This window comes from Takifugu flavidus, chromosome 17 (genome assembly GCF_003711565.1).
Source record: "Takifugu flavidus isolate HTHZ2018 chromosome 17, ASM371156v2, whole genome shotgun sequence".
Taxonomy (NCBI): Eukaryota; Metazoa; Chordata; class Actinopteri; order Tetraodontiformes; family Tetraodontidae; genus Takifugu; species Takifugu flavidus.
This window is the reverse complement of record NC_079536.1, coordinates 11343002-11361547: the sequence shown is the minus strand read 5'-3', so window position 1 is coordinate 11361547 and position 18546 is coordinate 11343002. Positions and strand designations below refer to the sequence as shown.

The 18546-nt window shown below is 47.4% G+C and overlaps 1 protein-coding gene across 12 annotated transcripts in view; it reads right to left on the bottom strand.

Moving 5' to 3' along the window:
• The window catches only part of ntng1a (netrin g1a), a 64458-nt gene that overhangs the window by 19463 nt on the left and 26449 nt on the right, over positions 1-18546 (bottom strand). For all 12 annotated transcript variants that reach the window (XM_057012199.1, XM_057012198.1, XM_057012197.1 and 9 more), the window contains exon 3: positions 11031-11674. In XM_057012199.1, coding sequence (XP_056868179.1) covers positions 11031-11674 — 644 coding nt within the window. The remainder of the gene's footprint in view (positions 1-11030; positions 11675-18546) is intronic.

Genomic DNA, 18546 nt, shown 5'->3' with positions numbered 1-18546 from the left:
GGAGGCTTGGCTTACCTGGAGCCGTGCATCCCTGACCTCTGCAGTAATGGGATTCTGATTGACACAATGGGTCCAACGACACACTGAGCCTCCGCGTGGAGCAACAAATAACAACAAACAGCAAACCCTTTCTGCTTCTGTAAACCTGGTCCACGTTGCAAATTTCACCAGGTTCAGCCCCCGACATTGCTCTAATTTTGCTCGCAGCGGCTTCAAAGCCAAAAGAATCAGCCAGTAATTAATATTAATTACCCACAAAGCGAGCCTACAACATCCCAGACGCACAAGACTGCTGATCCCGACAAATTGAGCTGGGTAAACTGTACATGGTCCTTAAGTGGGTTAACTAAGTGAAGCAATTAAATTTCAATCTAGCGCCCAGGTGTTTTCATACGCCAGCCAGTTGGGTCAAATGTTGATTTTGATGCTTGTGGCTGCATTCAGTGCGAGCTGTAAATGAATAAAAACACACACGGGGGGTTCGGGGGGGCGGGGTGGGGGTGCCGACGCTCGAGTGAACGCTGCGGTTTAATTATGTGTGATGAGAAATGAAATTGAAACACGGGAGTGGCGAGTGAAAAGGCCTCGGGGTGTGCGTGCAGGTGGTTTATTGGGAACGGGAACAGATAATTGTGCAACACACACGCACGTTAAGGGGAACGAGGTATTTGTCGCACTCGCACACACCTTCAAACATCTGCAACAGCTGCCTGCTCTCGCCTGCATGAGCTTGGAACAGGTCAGACGACCCATGTGTCACCTGTGCATTATCTTCTCCTCCTCTGTGTGCAGTGCATGTTGGGAAATTAAAGTTGCGAAACCTCGGCGCCCAGTTCAACCCCGGCTCCCCCTCCCCGTAAAAGTGGTACTAATTATCGCTTCATCTCCGCCTCTCCTCCCGGGAGGAAGCGGCAAGTCCAGAAACAGTTTCCATTACGTGGTGCAGTTTCAGCCACGAAGAGATGGGACACAGTGGGACATTTAACACAGATGTAAATATGGCTTTAACTGCCTGGGGACGGGAATACATGTGCTGGTTTTCAGACATTAAACACACCTTGGATGGGGTCGGTGGATGCTGCAGAATTCAACCGTTGACTATATCGAAATATGAGTCAGCTTTAAATTAGCAGCATTCTTTTTAAATCGATGATTGCTTGTTGAAGTGATGTCACTTCCTGTTCCTATAAAATGACGCTGTGATTATAGAAGGGACAACGATGTCCAACTGTTTTATTTCGCAGAGTCACTGCAGGTTCAGCTGAGGCGGGTGCACCAACCCGTCCCAGTCACCCGTCCACCCAATCCTCTGCATTACTAATGTATGCTGTTGGACATGCTATCCAAGCAGGAGTCAATCAAGAGGTCTTTACTGCCTGTGACACGCGAAGCCAGTTCGATAGAATCGACGTGCTGGTTCTCACTGATACCGCCCGCAGCTGAAGACTATGGGTCCTAGACGTGGCGACTCCGGGTGCAGGCAGGAGTGAGGGGGAGCGTTCCATCGGGGGGTGAACGGGTGGAGGGATATTAAAAGAGCTGATCATTTCATAAGTGACATCACTGATTGGAGTCCTTAAAGGAAATAACTCCCTGAAGACCCAGCAGCATTGATCGGTTTGGGTCAGACTGGGAGGGGTCAGACTGCATTTGACCTCGATGTGTGCGTGTGTGTGCGTGTGTGTGCGTTTGTGTGTGGGTGTGTGTGTGAGAGAGAGAGAGAGAGAGAGAGAGAGATCCAAGCAGATAAAAACAGATGGAGCTATTGAAACATGCAGAACTTTAGCAAAAAGTAGGATTTTATTCCATCAGCTAATTATCATTGATATTTTTATAGCTGGAAATCAAGTCATCCCAGGACTGTAAAACTACCTTAATGAGAGCAATTGAAGAAGATCTGATGAGGCATACAAACAGATTAACAAGTGCACAAGTAAACTTTGGGAACTCTTTTTATGTAATCCTGTTGTCTGGCGCAGACAACTCCAGTGTCTTCGGAGCCAGAATGTGAAAGCAGACAGGAGCCCAAAGAGCAGGTGTAATTACAGAAAAGGTTGGCAGTTTAAGTCTTAAACCGCAGCCACGGGTCATTAAGAACTGAGCTGGTTAAAGGGACACTTTGCCATAAAATGTCAGGCCATAATCAACCGGCTGATTAGCAGGTCCCATTGTGAAGAATGTGGAGTCTAAAACCGGTATTTTTAAAATAGTTTCATATTACAGAGCAGAAAAAAATGGACGTGAGGAGTGACGTAAAGGGCAGACTTAAGTGAATCTTATTATCCTTTCACAACCACACCAGTGAATCATGGGAAACTGGGAAATGGGCTGACGCGGTTCAGGATCAAAGCTATCCTCCGTAAGGTGTGTGTTGCTCTGTGTGTGTGTGTGTTGGTGGATCACTTCCACCATCAGCACTGCTGAGACAAAGTCATATCAAAAAGAGCAACCTAAGCTGTTAAATTCAACACATCTCTTTGTCTTTGCCTGATTGCTTATCTTTGCCAGTCGCGGCCGCATTGTCGTGGCGGTTCTGCTCGCAGGCTGAAGCTCTGCTGGATGGTCACACATAATGAGAGCCTGCATTCATTGTCCTCCACAAAAGACAACTTGCTTAGATTCACTTTTCATGACTCACTGATCCCATTATCAAGCCGTTTCTTTTCCCATCACTGAAATCAGAATCGAATATCTCGCTCGGGGAGGTTACCCCATCGGTGCAGTGTGTGTGTGCAGCCTGTGTGTGTGTGTTCATCTGCACACAAGGTGAATTAGGGAAACAGAGAACGTACAAAGAACCTCTCAACAGCCCCTCTATTAGAAATGCTGTATCTGCCTGGGCTAAATAGTGGGAACTGATGTCCTATTGTGTTTTCTTCCCTCTTTTGGAGACTTTAGGCTCAGCAAGCTTGTATTTCCCTTTACACAACATAAAACTTTACTAGAAAGAGATGAGAATAAGTTCAAAAGGAATATGTGGTTCCTTTAAAAGACCTTTAGTTAAGTCGTTTTGTATTGTGATGGGCAGCACTTGGTTTTTACTTAAGTTTCTTATTGTCCTCTCTGGACAAGTGGTGAATTTTAGTCCATTATTAACCTTCAGCTCTGTGAGAAGTTGCTCCTTGTGCGGTTATCTGCTCGGTAGCTTTTATGTGATCTGCTTGATGTTGAGCTGATAAGCGACGGAACAATAGCGTCAATCTTTAAAGTGATTACACGAGTTTGGGAATTCATGCCTTGACCCCACTGCAGAACTCACAGGAATCTCAATCCTTTCCTTCCGATTCCCAAAAGATAGCATGGGAGCATCTTCCTCAGAGGCTACCCGCTCGTGATGTGGTGGTGGGGGGCCGCCAGTGAAGGAACGGTCAATGAGGATATTAGTCATGCAGCCCGACAGGAGCTCCCATTACCAGTAGTGGGGCGGCAGTAGCGGGAGAGGAGGTGGAGATGTGCTGAAAAAAAGGCCTCCCCATTAATAAAATGGGTCACTGCATGAATGTTGAATGTGCTCTGTCGACGGTGAGAAGGAGGAAAAAGCCTGCTGATACGACTGGATTCTGCTCCCTAGAACCCATTTTGGAGATAATGACTCCAACTGGACACCGAAAACCGACGTGAAAATGACCCAGTTGACCAGTGAGCTTTGATGGGAATATATGGTGAGCCTAATCAGCCGCGTGTGAGCATGAATGTATGGATCGTGTCTGGGAGATGCTGCACACGCCGATGCACCAGTGGTCTTGTCAGACGGGTCACATTGTCAGAGCAATCTTCCAGTCCAGGAAGTAAATCCAATTTGTTGTCTTTGCTGGCTACTAATAATGGTAAACCCATTTAGAAGGGAATCGATGCAGCAAATATAAGCTCTGCATTATCAGCAAAGCAGCACTCAACGGGAAAACCGGTGCATCGAGTTAAAGGAGTAAACTGGAGCCTGTGAAGTGAGAAATAAATGTAGCTTCATCTCCAAGAACAGGGAAGGGATCTGTTGAGGCGGCGCGCCGCTGATAAAATCTCCATGTCACATGTAGCTTTTCTGCTCATATCTCTGGGCCCGGTCCACCCCCCCCACCCCGGCCGGTGGGCCGGTGATAAATAACCCCGGGTCGGCTTCTACACTCTTGCTGGGCTCAGTGTCGGTGACGCAGCGCTTTATCGGCTGATTTTATTGGTACGCGGAGCCCTCACTGCGCGTGATTTTAATCTCACGGCAGTCGCTCCATGTCTTTTATTCTGTATAAAAAGCTTTTTATTTATTTATTTTGGAGTGAAAAAGGTTGTTTTACTTTTTACAGTGCCGGTTCACTCGCACGTGATCTCTTAATGTCAACATCGAACTCTCATTTCGTTGTCTTTTGTGAGGGGGCTTTCAGTAGAAAATGAGCATAGCAGCTGCGTGTTGACCCAAAACCTGCATCAGTGCAGATGGGGAACCAATCTGTTCGCTCTCTTCTTGCAGTTCCACTCAAGAACAAGACCCCGAGATTCTACACCGCCCTCACCGGAGGCTGGAAGTCTTCTCCACCCCGGAGAACACAGATTTCCACAAGTTTAGGACTTTTTAGGACCCAGACAGGACACAGCCGGCTGCAAAGGTCCTACTGCGAGCTGAAGGTCACTGATGGCTGGGACCAATAGGGCCACGTCATCGTCAAGGTCATCACGCCTGACACCCTCCATCACTTAGCTGTGTCTTACAGGCAGCAGCTTTGACAGCTGACAATGACCAAACCCTTTCCGGCTGTACAGGGGTCACTTTGCTGTTAGCATTGGACCATCAGAAGCATTTTCCCGTTCCCCACTGCAGAGGACTAAAACCTCTCTTAGGCTCGTATTAACCATCGGACGAGCTGCTTTTAGGCCCGCCAGAACCGTTCAATATCTCCCCGGTGATCCGTGCGTGGTTGGAACCCCTCCTTAAACGTCCAGACAAGCTTTGTCCCCCACGATGGCCTTGAGAAACTCGGGCTAAATCTCATCCAACGTCCTCATTAGCAGCTCAGTTGCTGCTCACACGCCCATCTGGATGGACGCTTATGTCCACAGTCAGCTTCTAAATTAAGCTTTCTTTCATTATTTTTTCCTCCAAGAAAACCCTCCCCCCCCGACACCTACAACAGATGGCCCGTCGCATCGATGCCGTTTCAACATGTGCTGTTTGTGTTTCAAATATTTTAGGAATGAAATATCGTAGGCCTTAAAGATGGAGCAACACAAAAGGTTTAAGCTGGATTGTCTTTAAAAAGGGGCGATTCAGCAGACGGAGACTAAGCAGCTGAAATCCAGCCTGCCTTCATTTTGCCATTTGTAAGTGAGAGCAGCAGGCAGCACGGGAAGACGCAGAGGAGGCTTTAAACTGGCACAAAATAACCCACCATTGGACTATCTGTGATTTAAAAGTGCACGTTAACGCCCACTGACGAGCAAGGAAGGAGGAGGCAAGGAGTGAGGAGGCAAATTCCGATCTTTTTCTATATAAAACACCAAATTATGGGTTAAAACTCGAATTGGATGGTTGTACATGCTTCGTCAGACCTTTGCTGATCTCATCTTAAACAGTATTTGAGGTCCACGCGCACCCGATGTTAAAACAGGACGTTAAGGAAGATTCAATTGATTGAGGCAGACTTGGTTGGAAATCATTAACGTTCCTGACATTTGACACCACCAAGCTGCTGCTATGACTGTAAAGGCCCCTCGTTGGCACGTGGTTAAGCATCTGAAGCAAAGTTTGATTGACACACACACGGGAACGCAGGATATTTTCATCTCCACATGGAGGCTGGAGCCATTTTGGCCCACATCCAGGAGGACATCGGAGTGGTGATGACAGACTGAACCATGCAGATGCTTCCAGCTGTCACAGGTTTCACGGCTACCGTCACTTCACACCCTGACGCATTTATTGTCACCTCCGTTGTTCACGTGTGTATTGCTCGGAGAAGATCAATTACACAAAGGGAGGGGGCATTTACTATATATCAATATAGCCAGATGTGATTAGATGCAGCACAGCTGCCTCCAGATGGGTGCAGGTCTGAATAAATGGGATTTCATGCTAATTTGAAATATAAGTAATTCATTTTTAGCATCAATTATTTAAAAATCTACAAACGGGAGCTGTAGAAGGATGATAGTGCAGATCCCGTCGCTTCATAAAGCCGTCAATGCCAGAGCGTGCACGTGGTGACTGAAATTTCCTTTGAGCTCCTCAGTCAGCCAGACTGCAAGGAGGGCTGCGGACACAACAAGGCAGGCCGATCAAAGGCAGGGAGGTGGAGAAATGTCCCGGACTGGACTCAGGGGTGACAGGATCGAATGGGAGAGGGGGAGAAAGCAGATCAAGGGAATAGAGAAGCAGCTGGGGAGTCAAGTAAGCTCAGACTGAGGCAGTGACGAGCAAATGAGAACGGGTCAAAATGAGGACGCTGGCGCCAAAGATGTCGGCCAAAGCCTAAAAGGTCTGTTCAACAAAGAACTGACCATTCTTCATCACCCTTAGGCTATTCATTTAACTTATTCATATCACCTCCTTCACGTTCTCTTTCAAGTACCAACCACAGACCTTTGCCAAAGAACGGCTGTTTCTGTCACTAACTACAGGTCACCAGTTAATAAACCAACCCGTTGTTCCTCTCCCAGCGGACCCACACAGATGTGGGAAGCTTCAAACCAACCTGAGTGCAAAGATGAAGGAAATAAATAAAAGAAACTCTTCCCCGGATGCTTTGAAGTAAGAGGGAGAATGAAAAAGTGCAGGCGTGAGGATAGACTCAGGCCACTGAAGAACTTCATTTAGAGCCTGTGTTATCTCATCACACCATTCATGGAGAGCACGGTATCGCTGTGATACTGGATTAAGCAATTATTAAAGTAAAAGACTCGGGAACTTTAGAGCAGTAAAAGGCTAAAAAAAGAAGCCAAATTCACAGCGACTTCATTTTCCTTTTATAATAGTGAAATAGCAGCAAGGCTTCCCAACTCACTACCAGGCTATTTCACAGTTTTTAGGTTTATTTAGCAAAAGTAGCCTCATCTTGTCGTCCCTGCACCACAGCGGCTGGAAACAATTGTATAAATGTCTTTCTGGAGAACGAATTTAGCCTCTATTCTAGGGTGAAGCTGCTCCGATGTAGCTAGCGTACCTCCGTTAGGTCCGTTGACCAAAAACATATATAAAGGTCTAACGGGTGTCTTTGAGACTCAAAAGACGGAGAAGACCAACGGGACAATGATGGATCCTGAACACACAGCCTGATTAGGAAAACACCGGACACACATCACACTTCCTGCACGACCTGCAAATGCAGAAAAATGTGTCAGAGGATCCACATGCCGACAGCGTGAGTGATTCGTGGACGCAGAATAAATGAGTTGTGCCATAACAACCACTTCATAACACTTATCGTTGAGTCATCATTCCTCCCCCTTCCTGTATTCTCTGCTAGACGAGTCACCCATGAACACACACTTCATTCACATCATTAAATATGACACACACAGTCTGATGGATAGCTCCATGTTGATATACCTCACTTAACTCAATTGTGCCAGACAGACACGAGGCCGAGGGTCATCTGATGAGAGCCAGGAAGCTAACACGTGGCCTGCAGGTTGACAGATGGTCCAGGTTTGGCCCCACACGCAAACGGAATGACTCGGATTATAAAACCAAAAAGGCTGACACGTGAAGCGCAGCGGAAGGTAAAGAGACGCTTATGTGGACACACGGGCGGAGGAAGGCTCGTCCACGTGATCGATCAATGCGCGGCCTCATTTGTGTTTCACCCACAAGTCAATTCACTCCAAACAATTAGCACGATATGGTTTTGCTCATAAACACTTGTCGTTACGACACTCTACGTTACATGGTTAGCCCGGTCACGGCCGACTGACCGATTTGCTCTTTCTTGTTTGATTTCACTCCTGCGCGACAAGAAGGGTCGGCGAGTGGAAAGCCTTATCCGGGAGAGGAGCGGGCAGGAAGAAACATGAAATTAGAAGTAATAGATTATCTGTCAACTGCAGGCGGGCCTAAAAGCAAGCCCAGCACAGCGGAGAGCCAGTGAGAAAAGAAAGAGATTGACTTCTTGTTTGTTCCTCCCTGAGGGGGCCTCCGATAAAGCCATCACTCACCAAACTGCTGATCTGTAGTTGAATGTATCCACACATGCACTCAATCTCACACCAATTAGAAAGTGCCAATAGTTTGACCCGGGCAACGCGGGACGGCTAAAGCCTCTTATCTTTCTTGTATGGCTGATAAGTGCTGGTTATGGGATGTAATAGAATGAATCAGATACTACAGATGGAAACGGAACTTTTATTGGGTTCTCCAGGAAATGAGGACATCCTGTGTGTCATGACGGCAGTTCATGCAGGAAGAAGACCAACTATCGACGTTCTATGGTTCCTCGCTGTTGTTGTGTTGAAGCTGGAGGCAACGGTTAGTATTTCTGTGGGCAGAAGTGTTTGCGTCGCACTGTAAATACAAGTCGGCCATTTTAAACTGCTGGCGATTGGCTCGAGGCCGAGTTTGGACCTCCCTAGCTCCTCTACAGGAGCAGGCGTCACTCTGTCCATCCTCAAATACAATCTATGGATTTAACAAGTCTCTCTTCAAGTCCCCATGTCAACCGTGTGGTCAAAGTGATTGAATTGTTTCTGGTCTTGCTTTATTATGGCGAATGCAGGCTGTGGAAATTGGAATTGCAACTCGCGCAGGCTCAAGAGTGAATTGGCAAAACAAACGGAGACCTATCAAACGGCACCGTCATCTCCCAGTTCAGAGGTCCGTCTGAAAGGGCGGCGCGTAAACAGAGTAGTTTGTGTGTGAAGGGCCATGACGCTCAAGAGGAATCGGCCGAAAAAGGCTTGAAAATGTTGTTTCAAACAAATTTAAACCTGAAGGGAAAATTAAGTGGTTGAATATCGGATGTAGATTTGAAGTAAAAAATATGTGAGTGTGGCGGAGAAGCTGCGCTTGCTGAGGTTGCCCAGTGCCGCACGTTTCACAGACTGGTGAATAATTTAACTGACAGCACTGCGAACTTCAGGACAGGCAGTTTTGCGGTGTCCAGATATGAAAATGGGACTAGACGTTTGTATGTAGCGAAGGTCCCAGTAACCCTGTCACATGCAAGACTCCTCTGAGAGGAACAAGTAGAGCGAGACGGGGAGCAGAGGCCAGGAGACAGAGAACAACAGCCAGAAAGACGTCTTCAGCAGCCTGAATCTTCTCCGGCTTTAATTACACTGTATTGATCACAGAAGGGGGAGAGACAGGTGGCCAGATTGAAGGCTGTAGTTACTGTAAAGCATGTAAAAAGGGGGGAGTCAAAGCAATTTTATCAATGTCATACAGCAGATAATTAGAAATTCCTTCTGACTGGCCACCCACTCATCTCACACTGCTGGTCCACAGAAACCGCCAGGGTGTCAGATTCACTTAGCTCACCGGGCTGCTCGCATTGTTCCCATCCCCTCACCTCTTCATGCTTGGTTTGATCTGAAATTCTTGCATCGATTATTTTCTCTTCCCCCTCCTCACCTAGATCCTTTGCTCCTATCCTTGTAATGAGCTGGGAGGGAACGGTCATGGCTGAGGCGTCTGGCTCCCCTCGAACGGCTTTAGCTACATTTGACAGATGCAAACAGGTCCACTCGGACAAAGTTGTTCTGCTTTTGCTCTTTTTCACATCTTGACTGGGTTGACCTACTTATTTTTTTTAAAAGAACTTTGGTTTCATTCTTTGTTTCTCACACCGAGGTGGTAAAAAAAACCTGTATCTCCTTCCACGTTCAACCCTTTCTTACGCTGGTGATCCAGCCGGAAGGCAGCTGAGTCCAGCACAGTGAAATATGCCAGATTCCACCTCGTTGCCCCCGAAAAATCGCTCCCGCCGAGTCTCACAGAACTGTATTCTGAGGGTTAAGGAGCTTATGTCTCGTATACAACGCTTGGAGAAAGGGGCTGAGCAGCGATTCTCTATGGGGTGTGTGTGCATGTGTGTAGGGGGGTGAGAAGAAAAGTGAATCCTCTCCGTGAAGAGTGTATCTCATTATAGCTGAACTGTACGTTACCTTTGGTAAACAGCGGGAAAATATTCTCGGACAGGCGTCAAATTGAAAACAGCGTGATGGTAAACATAACGAGCCGCTCTCAAAACCAAAGTCCCGCGGGGATCAACCAGTTAAATCCCGATTACCCAGAATAAATAATCAGCATTTACATCAACCCCCCTCAGTTCGCCGTTGAATGGTTACCGCCCAAGTCCTTTGTGTTGGTAAAGGACCTGGAGTTTTTTTTTTCTTTTTCTAAATGACCTTCTCAATCATGAGAAAATTCAAAAATTCAATTTCTAAGAAACATTCATCACCGCAGCCCCCATTGCTCAAGGCTACCTGTCCATTTGTGGCATTAAAGTGCGCATTGTGCTTTGTGCAGTGCGCCTGGGGTACATGTGAATGGCTTATTAGGAAAATCAACAAATTAGTGATTCTTTAAATGGCTGGAAGGTGTTTGATAATGTGTATGGTGGCGAAATAATGTTTGCTTCGACACAGCGGCGGTTAGTTCATGTTTCCCTCTGCAGTCTGGGTGTTTGACTCCAACACATCTGCCTGCATCTCTGGATTGTTGTGACATCCTGCCGCCGCGCACCGGTGCACCGCGAGCCTCTCGAGTGTGAAAAGCAAAACAAGAGTAATTAAATCTTCATTCTGTCACGCTACAACCACTTTTACATGTGTTAAAAAGGCACAGAGCGTAATGGGCACGCCACTTCTATCTGTGCCCTCCTGACTCTCGCGGTAATTTCAGCGCGCTTCTGTCAGCCTCTGCGGAGCGCCCCCTTGTGCCCCAAAGATACTATAGATCAAGCACTAATTACAGCGCGTCGGATGAGATGCGATACTTGGAAGATCACAGACAGTTGAGTGATGCGTTGGTCAAAAGTGCAGCTCTGCAGGAGGTCCCGATGGTGTCTATGCATCTATAAGTCGGGTTTGAAGAGCTGAGGTCTTACCTGCCCTGGACTTTGATATCAGAGATGGCGTAGAAGTATCTGGAGAGGTTGTCCTCATCGACCATTGTTGCTCCCGTGGCGGGACGGAGCAGGCGGATTCTCAGGTCCGTGATGGTGAAGAAGTCCCTCAGGTTCTTGGTGGTGTCCAGCTGCCCATAAAGAGAAGCCATGTTGTGGAGCCGAGGCCCGGCAAACAGTGCGAAGCGGTCCTTGATCTCAAAACGTACAGTTTTGTCATACTTCCACACATAACCGCGCGAGTAGTCCTCAGTGCAGATGATGTCCAGCAGGGTATGCTGAGTCAGGTCCTGCACTGTTTTGGGCTCCATGGTGAAGGCATCCAGGCAGTCAGTGGCATAGAACTGGTAGGGCTGCCAGGTTCTTCCGTAGTCCAGCGACTTTTCCAGGACCATCTGTTCGGGTCGGCCCGACTCGAAGGTAAGGACGATGTCATCGGTCAGTTCAATCGTCTTGTTCCAAGACAGAGTGATGTTGACCAGAAGGGGTTTGGGGTACTTCTTCCAAGATGAGGACTGCCAGAAGGTGGTGGGATTACGGCCTTCGATGTCAAACATGAGCTCGGGAGGGTGGGCGAGTTCCTCCGTGCTGGCGTCACATTCATTGTTACACATGTAGGGGTTCTCCTACGGGGACAAACACAGAACACAAGAATGTACCATAAATACAGATCACGAGAATGTAGCGTGTTCATCCGACAGAGGCCTGTCAGCATTCCGAATCAGTGTTCTAAGGCTCTGAAGCATAACCTCAGACAACACGTCCCATAACAGCTCCAAAGGTCTTAGAAGAACCAGAATGATTTATGGCTTCTATTACATTAAATGTTTTATTTCATCCTTTTAGTCTCTTCCGAATGAAACGACGCTGCACAGACGCTACAGCCAACAGAGCCGATAATAAGGTCGGATTACTCGACAGTCCCGAGTCAACCCCATCAAACTACTGACGTGCACCCTGTGAGAGCATTAGCGGAGCAGCACCGGATCAATATAAGTTTGGGATGGAATTAAAATACACGTTCCTTTTTGTGGCCTTTCCCAACAACTATGGCGGAGGCAGGTTGTAATAAAGGCATGTGGGGAGGGTGGAGGAAGCAAAAATACGGACACAGTCATCTTAAAATAGATAGATTAGATCCGATTAGAACAGCATGTATTGATCGTATTGGACCTGAGATTGCTAATAAACATTTACGCAGAAGAAGAATAGCTGGCAAAAACCAAGAGGCAAACATATAAGAAGCAGCCTCTTTGATGACTAGGTGTTGCAGCGTAAATATGAGGCGCGCCTGTAATGGCGGCGCTGGGATAAGTAAGAAAACAAGGTGTGTGAGAGCAGAGAGTCAATTTCATAGCTCCTCATGGCACAGACTCAATAATGTTGTTTTTTTCTAAACCACTGTGTTACAAAAGAGAAAAATATAAGGATTTGTGCAGCTGTGCGCCAGGTGAGTGCACAATCGTAGAATATATGAATACCTGAGGGCCTGTGGCTCTCTGCTGCATATTTAGATTCTGCAATCGTCCCTGCAGCTTTAATTATCTTCATTCCCCAACATACTGTAAATAATGTCATGTTTTAGGTCAATGAATAGAGTGGAATTGCCCTTTTATTTTTTTTTAAACGGGAATTTTAGGTGGCGGAAGCAGGTGGAAGCATGTTCATGGCATCTAATCCTGCTTTGTTAAGGTTATTGCTATTTTCTAGAAAGTCCTGTTTGATTTACCACTGATCATTACCAGCTGGCTTCTCCTCCCGCTCCCCAGGGGCTTCTTCTTGCTGTCAGGGGGAGAAGGCGCGACTCTACGAGGACCTTTCAAGTGCTACAAGCTCCAATTTATCAGGACAAGATAATCCACTACTTGATTAGGTGGGACATGTCACCCTGCGCATGTGCCTCTGTGAGTGTGCGTGGTGGCGAGAAGTGTGGCGACGAGGGTGGGGAACATGAAAAGGAGCCGAGACGGAGTCAGTTAGAAGGAGAAACAGCACTATTCGCCTAATAAGCTTTGCAAGTTTTCCCCCAGTCCTCCAAGGCGAGGTGGCAATAAAACAGGGTTGTGTCAGGCCTTCTGACTGCTGGACAGGCCCATTAATATCCTGTCTGGAGGATCCCCTACAGGCGTCTCCCAGCGCTGGACAGAGGTGGTTGGGAGGAGATGAAGGAGGAAGAAGGGAGAGTGGCAGTGGAAAATTCCACTTGGGTTTTCAGGATGGAGGTAAGGTGTGCCATTAGGTGCAGCATCTGGTGCACTGCGTAGCCACAGACAGATGTGTAATAACTCATATGTGGCAGTTATGTCTGCCCGGGGCGTGGGGGTGTGGGGGGGACAGTCTCTAAAACACACTTGGCATGCAGGATGGCAGCCAGTGCTGCTGGGAACATGCAGGTACTCAGGAAAGGGAAGTGCACGTCGACACGTTGGCCTCTCTCCGACTCCATCACAAAGAAATCAGAAAATAAATGAAACAAATCAGTGCGTTCGAGGATACGTAAGGACCCTCACCCTCACCCTCACCGGAACATATCGATGATAGGACACAGATGAATCGATTGCCGTGGCCGCCGCACATAGCACCTGACAAACAGCTCTGTCCCCAACACGCGGGTTAAAAACCTTTCATTACTGTCTCCTTTTCTTATCGCTTAATGACAAAATACTGCCTTTATGAAGATCAATAGCCTCACTCATCATCCCGGGGAAGAGGAAAGAGATACAATTCTATATGGCCTCCTGAAAATCGATGTAAGGTTTCCCTGTTTTACCGCGGGGCACCGCGGAGGGCTCGGCTAGCCGATTATTGTTTTGCCGGACATTAATATAAACGACAGCGTCCAACACCGCAGCATTTCTGTAATTAAAAATGATGTTTCTATTAGTCCCAGTGTGGCGATAAGTAGCCAGGATGGAGGGCAGCCATGGCAGATCACAAAGCCAACGCTCTGGGTTAGCCGAGCGGACAAGTCACGCTAAATTGGTGCTAACGGAGATACGGTCATCCCACCCCAAACCCAGTAACTTAATCCCATTATTACGATGGTGGGATGGTGCGAGCGGGCGACGTGCGCATGGATGTTACACGTGCGGCAGCCTGTGTGTGCGCGCGTGTGCATGGATTCACAAATCATCTGGAAGCTCCTCTAAATTCATTTGGCCTTCTCCCCGTATTTGTCAAACCGTTCAGGCTAATTTAGCAGAGCGACGGTGGAGGAATACAAATCAACACAGCAGCAAAGGATCCAGAATTAGACAAATTCTGTCGGGCTGCACTCCACAGACCTGCATTATTCTGAGCATCTGGGTCAAGTGTTTCCCTTGTTTGCCAAATGAGTGTGTTCGACAGATTGCAGATGATGCTACTACAAATGAAACAGTTCACTGTAGAAGGTAATAGCTGTTCTAATCTAATTAGCGCTGACGACAACAGGACCAAAGCAAAAAACAAACAAACAGGTATTTTATAAAGAGGGCCAGAAAGTTTTACAGCAACCAGCAGAAGAAAGGAATGAAGCTTTCAGGTCTAATGGTTTGTCGTTCTAATAAAAGCAAGGGAACAAAAAAGCATTTGGGTAATATGTCCTGATTGCTTATTGTGGAATGTTACTTTGGTGCTAAAAAAGACAAAATAAAGTGTTGGGAGTAAAGAAACGAGTTCAGCCCGAAGACAAATTTTTTAATTTCATGATGACAAATTAAAAGATTAAGTGAAAGATTAAGAACTTATCCTCTGGACTTGGGTTTGTCTATGTTTTATGGAGTGGGGGGGTCGGTCCAGGTGGAGGACGGGATGTGTGGGAAAATAAATGTACTAAGAGCTGACAGGTTTTCCAGATAGATGAAGTTGCACCAGTCAGAGGCTTCGGTGTGACTGATGCGTGGCGCTTGTAACCCAGATAAGAAAATCACATCCTGGCTCCACCTCTGTCCATCTTTACAGCGTCGCCACATTTTTGTGCACGTACACTTTCACTGAGAGGCATCGGGGACGTCCTTGAAACAGCAGTTTGCCCATAATCATGGAAAATGCCCCTTAGAAAATGTATTAAACGACTATTTGTGAGTGTAAACGTCGGTTTACTGGGATTACCAGATGTTAATAAAAACATAATAAACACACACACACACACACACACAACACACACACACACACAAACACAGCGTCCATATGGCCTGTGAGGGGACAGACAGGGAGCGAGTCAGATTGGACGAGTCTATCAAAAGACACATTTCACTAGCAGCCTTCAGCTGCTCCTAACAAGACAAACAAATTGCTTCTTCACCAAGTTCCCCAACATCTGAGCAGGGTTTTCCAGACAACAAACACTCCAAATTTATATCAAAGTCTTTGTCTTTTGCTTTGCTTTCACCCCAGCCGTCTTCAAAAATCCACTTCTATCAGGAGAACAGTGCTTATTAAAGCATTTAAAGAGCACTGAAACCTGGCGACACACACCTGCTACAGGTACAAAGGAAGCAACATCGCGCTGAAACACATGTTAGCATGGTCAAGAACTTCTGATGGAACAACAACAACCAATTTGTCTCACATTTGGATGGTAGATCGGCTTCAGAAATATGTATGAAATAAGTTTAAAAAAAAAAAAAATCTACTCATTTTGTGTGTGTGTGTGCACGTGTGTGTGTGAGAGAGAGTAGAGGAAACGAGGTTGGGGTTAAAGCTATCCCTGCTGCATTAATGAAATGACCTTGTTCCACGATGGATTTTTTTCATCCTCGACCCAGGGGTTTGATTGAAGCAAAGCCCCCCCCCCACACACACACACACATACCCACACACACACACCTCCAGTCGTGCCAACACCTTTACTGGATTGCCTCCGCTCCCTTCTCTCCCAGGATGACGGCTGGTGCAGACGGAGAGAGCAGCTTAACCTGAACGTGGAATGAATTTTGGATGCCGCTGTGACAGATTACAGTGGTAATAGACACCCGGGCCAAATCCTCACCAGGATTACAATCATATTTTCAAATGGCTCAGGGCTGGACGGAGGTCAACTAGCCTGGACCACAAGTCCACAAGGTGATGCGGGATTGAAATGACGCAGGCCTCCCTGACAATGCAGTCCAAGACCATTATAAGAGGACAACAAAAGGCTGAATTCCTCTTCGCCTTCTGAAAAATCCCATGGAAACACTGGTGAGACACCAGTGGATGATCATCTACCAGTTCCAGGAGCTGTGGAGATTCAAACGGCAAACGTTCCGAATTTTGTCCCCGGCTTTCCCGACTTTCCAAACCACCTGAAGGGCGTTGAGCGTCAGTGGGCAGTTTACATGTGAAATATTTTGCTGTTATTTCCCTCCCCCCTGAAGACCAGACAATGACAGACGTCCACTCACTGGGCTGGGCCAGTGCACCAACGGTCCTGGAGCCCAACGCTCTGCGGGCTGCGGCGGAACACAGTCAGACAGCTCGAGGCCTCCGGCCGATGAAATATGCTGCTTTGTGGCACCGGAGGGACACATCCAACAGTGATCTCACGCAATGAGCTGCGCCGTTCGTCTTAAGCACCGCAGCGTCGGTCCACCGGTCAACTGCGGGGAGGTTAAGAGGCGAGACGATGTATAAATGCCCTCGTGTTGTGTTCAATGCCATAATGACGTCGATTTAGAGGAATTATGAGCCCTAAAACAAGAGAGGGGAAAGCCTTCAGCAGGCAGCCTCTGCCGTTCAACCGGATATAAAAACAATTTGATATTCTATTATCTTTAATACGGCAGCGCGGGCCCCGCTGGGCGCCGCCGGGATGCGGTACGGAGGACAGGAGCGTCTCCTCTGCTTAGGAGAAGGGAAACAGCCATTAAAGAAGCGGCCATGGACTGTTTGACATCTGTACGTAGAGACATTACACAGGCAGTTAACCCGCCAGCTTAATGGTGCCGCTCGGAACGTCGCATTGGCAACGTTCCCCTCTAAACAAGCTCCTTTTTCCTTAAACAAGCCGGCGCCGTGATGTGGAAAACAAATGAATTCGTGATGATTTACAACTCGGAGGGACAAAAAGAGACAAATAAAGTCTGTTAAATGGGGCCAGCGCTTTACACGCACGCCACTGCTGGCGATGAGACAGAGGAACAGTTCGGGGTCGTTGACGCCACCGAGACATTTGGATATTTGTTCCACCGCCGTGTTTGAGGCGTATTGAACTTTATCGTGCGTTCCATTTCAGTGTCCAGTTGGAAACTGTGACCTTGTGAGACGCAATAAAGGAGCTTATCATTGAAACTATGAGGTCTCTCACGGTTTTACACCCATTTTTCTGCGTTTTAAGTCTACGGAAGGGCGGATCAGCTGGTTACATGGTCCAGTTTCTAAAATAGGCCCTCCCGGATCAGCCCTGCCACGTTGTTGACCGGCCCGGTACTGAGATCTGGTTCCTCTCAGCTGACTTCCCGGCTGAGCCTGTGAGCGCGGCCGTAGCTTTTGGGTAAACTCTCTTTGATGTGAGATCCCGCTTTTGATTCCACTGATCACGTTTGGAAGCGCTGCTAAATAATGGATTATCTGAGGAGAGGAGAACTTAAAATATACCCAGTTGTGTTTCCCAACATTAAAATCAAAAGATTCCCGGAGAAGTCCGGGCCGCTGGCCTACAGTTCTGGGGAGCGTCAGCTGGCTTTTGTAGGCAAAGTCAGAAAGATCAGCTTGATTTCAAGTGTCATTCATCTTTTATTAAGCTGACACCCTATAGTCAGCCTATACACCAGGGTATCATCGATTTGCTGGCTGCTGCAATGCTGCTTCTCTCAATCAGGCCGGCCTGTCCTGTCAGATAACACCAGGACCCGGGGATCCTTCTCTTTATATTGAGACGAGCCGGTGGCCATGATCACCCCTTATCTCTACGCTGAGAAATCCCTCAGGCGCTGACATCATGAAGCAGAAGGTCTCCATCACCCCCCCCACCACCACCACCATCATCTCCCTCTTTGTTGCATTTTTTAAAAATATAATGAAGTTCATATCTTTAGAGAAACCCTCGGGCGAGTCGTGGATCACTGTCACCTTGAAGCTAAGACGCTAACCTCATGAAAGGGAATTTTCCCCCCTTCACCTGCACAGATACATGCAGACCCCTGACCTGATGCCATGGCAACAAAGCGTAGGTGCCGATCTGTTCACGCGTATCTTATATATCTGTAAAATCACTGACTGGCTCAGTGAAAATACTCCTGGTTTGATTCCATCCCAGAGACGTGAAGCAGCTGTTTAGGATGTTCCCCAAGAACATGTGCTTGGTCTTCTCCTCTTCCCACATTTTACTCATGCCCTTTATTTATACATTGATATCAATAGGAACCAATATTCACATCAGTCGATTATCTGAGTGTACTGACAGAAAATGTCTGCAGCTATCAAAAAACAGCAAACAGCCACGTCTCAGCGGCAGAAACCGGCTGATCTAATTGGTTTATGAGTGAAAGTAGCTGTCAGACACGTTCCTGCGTCCTCGCCGCAGCAGGCGAATTAA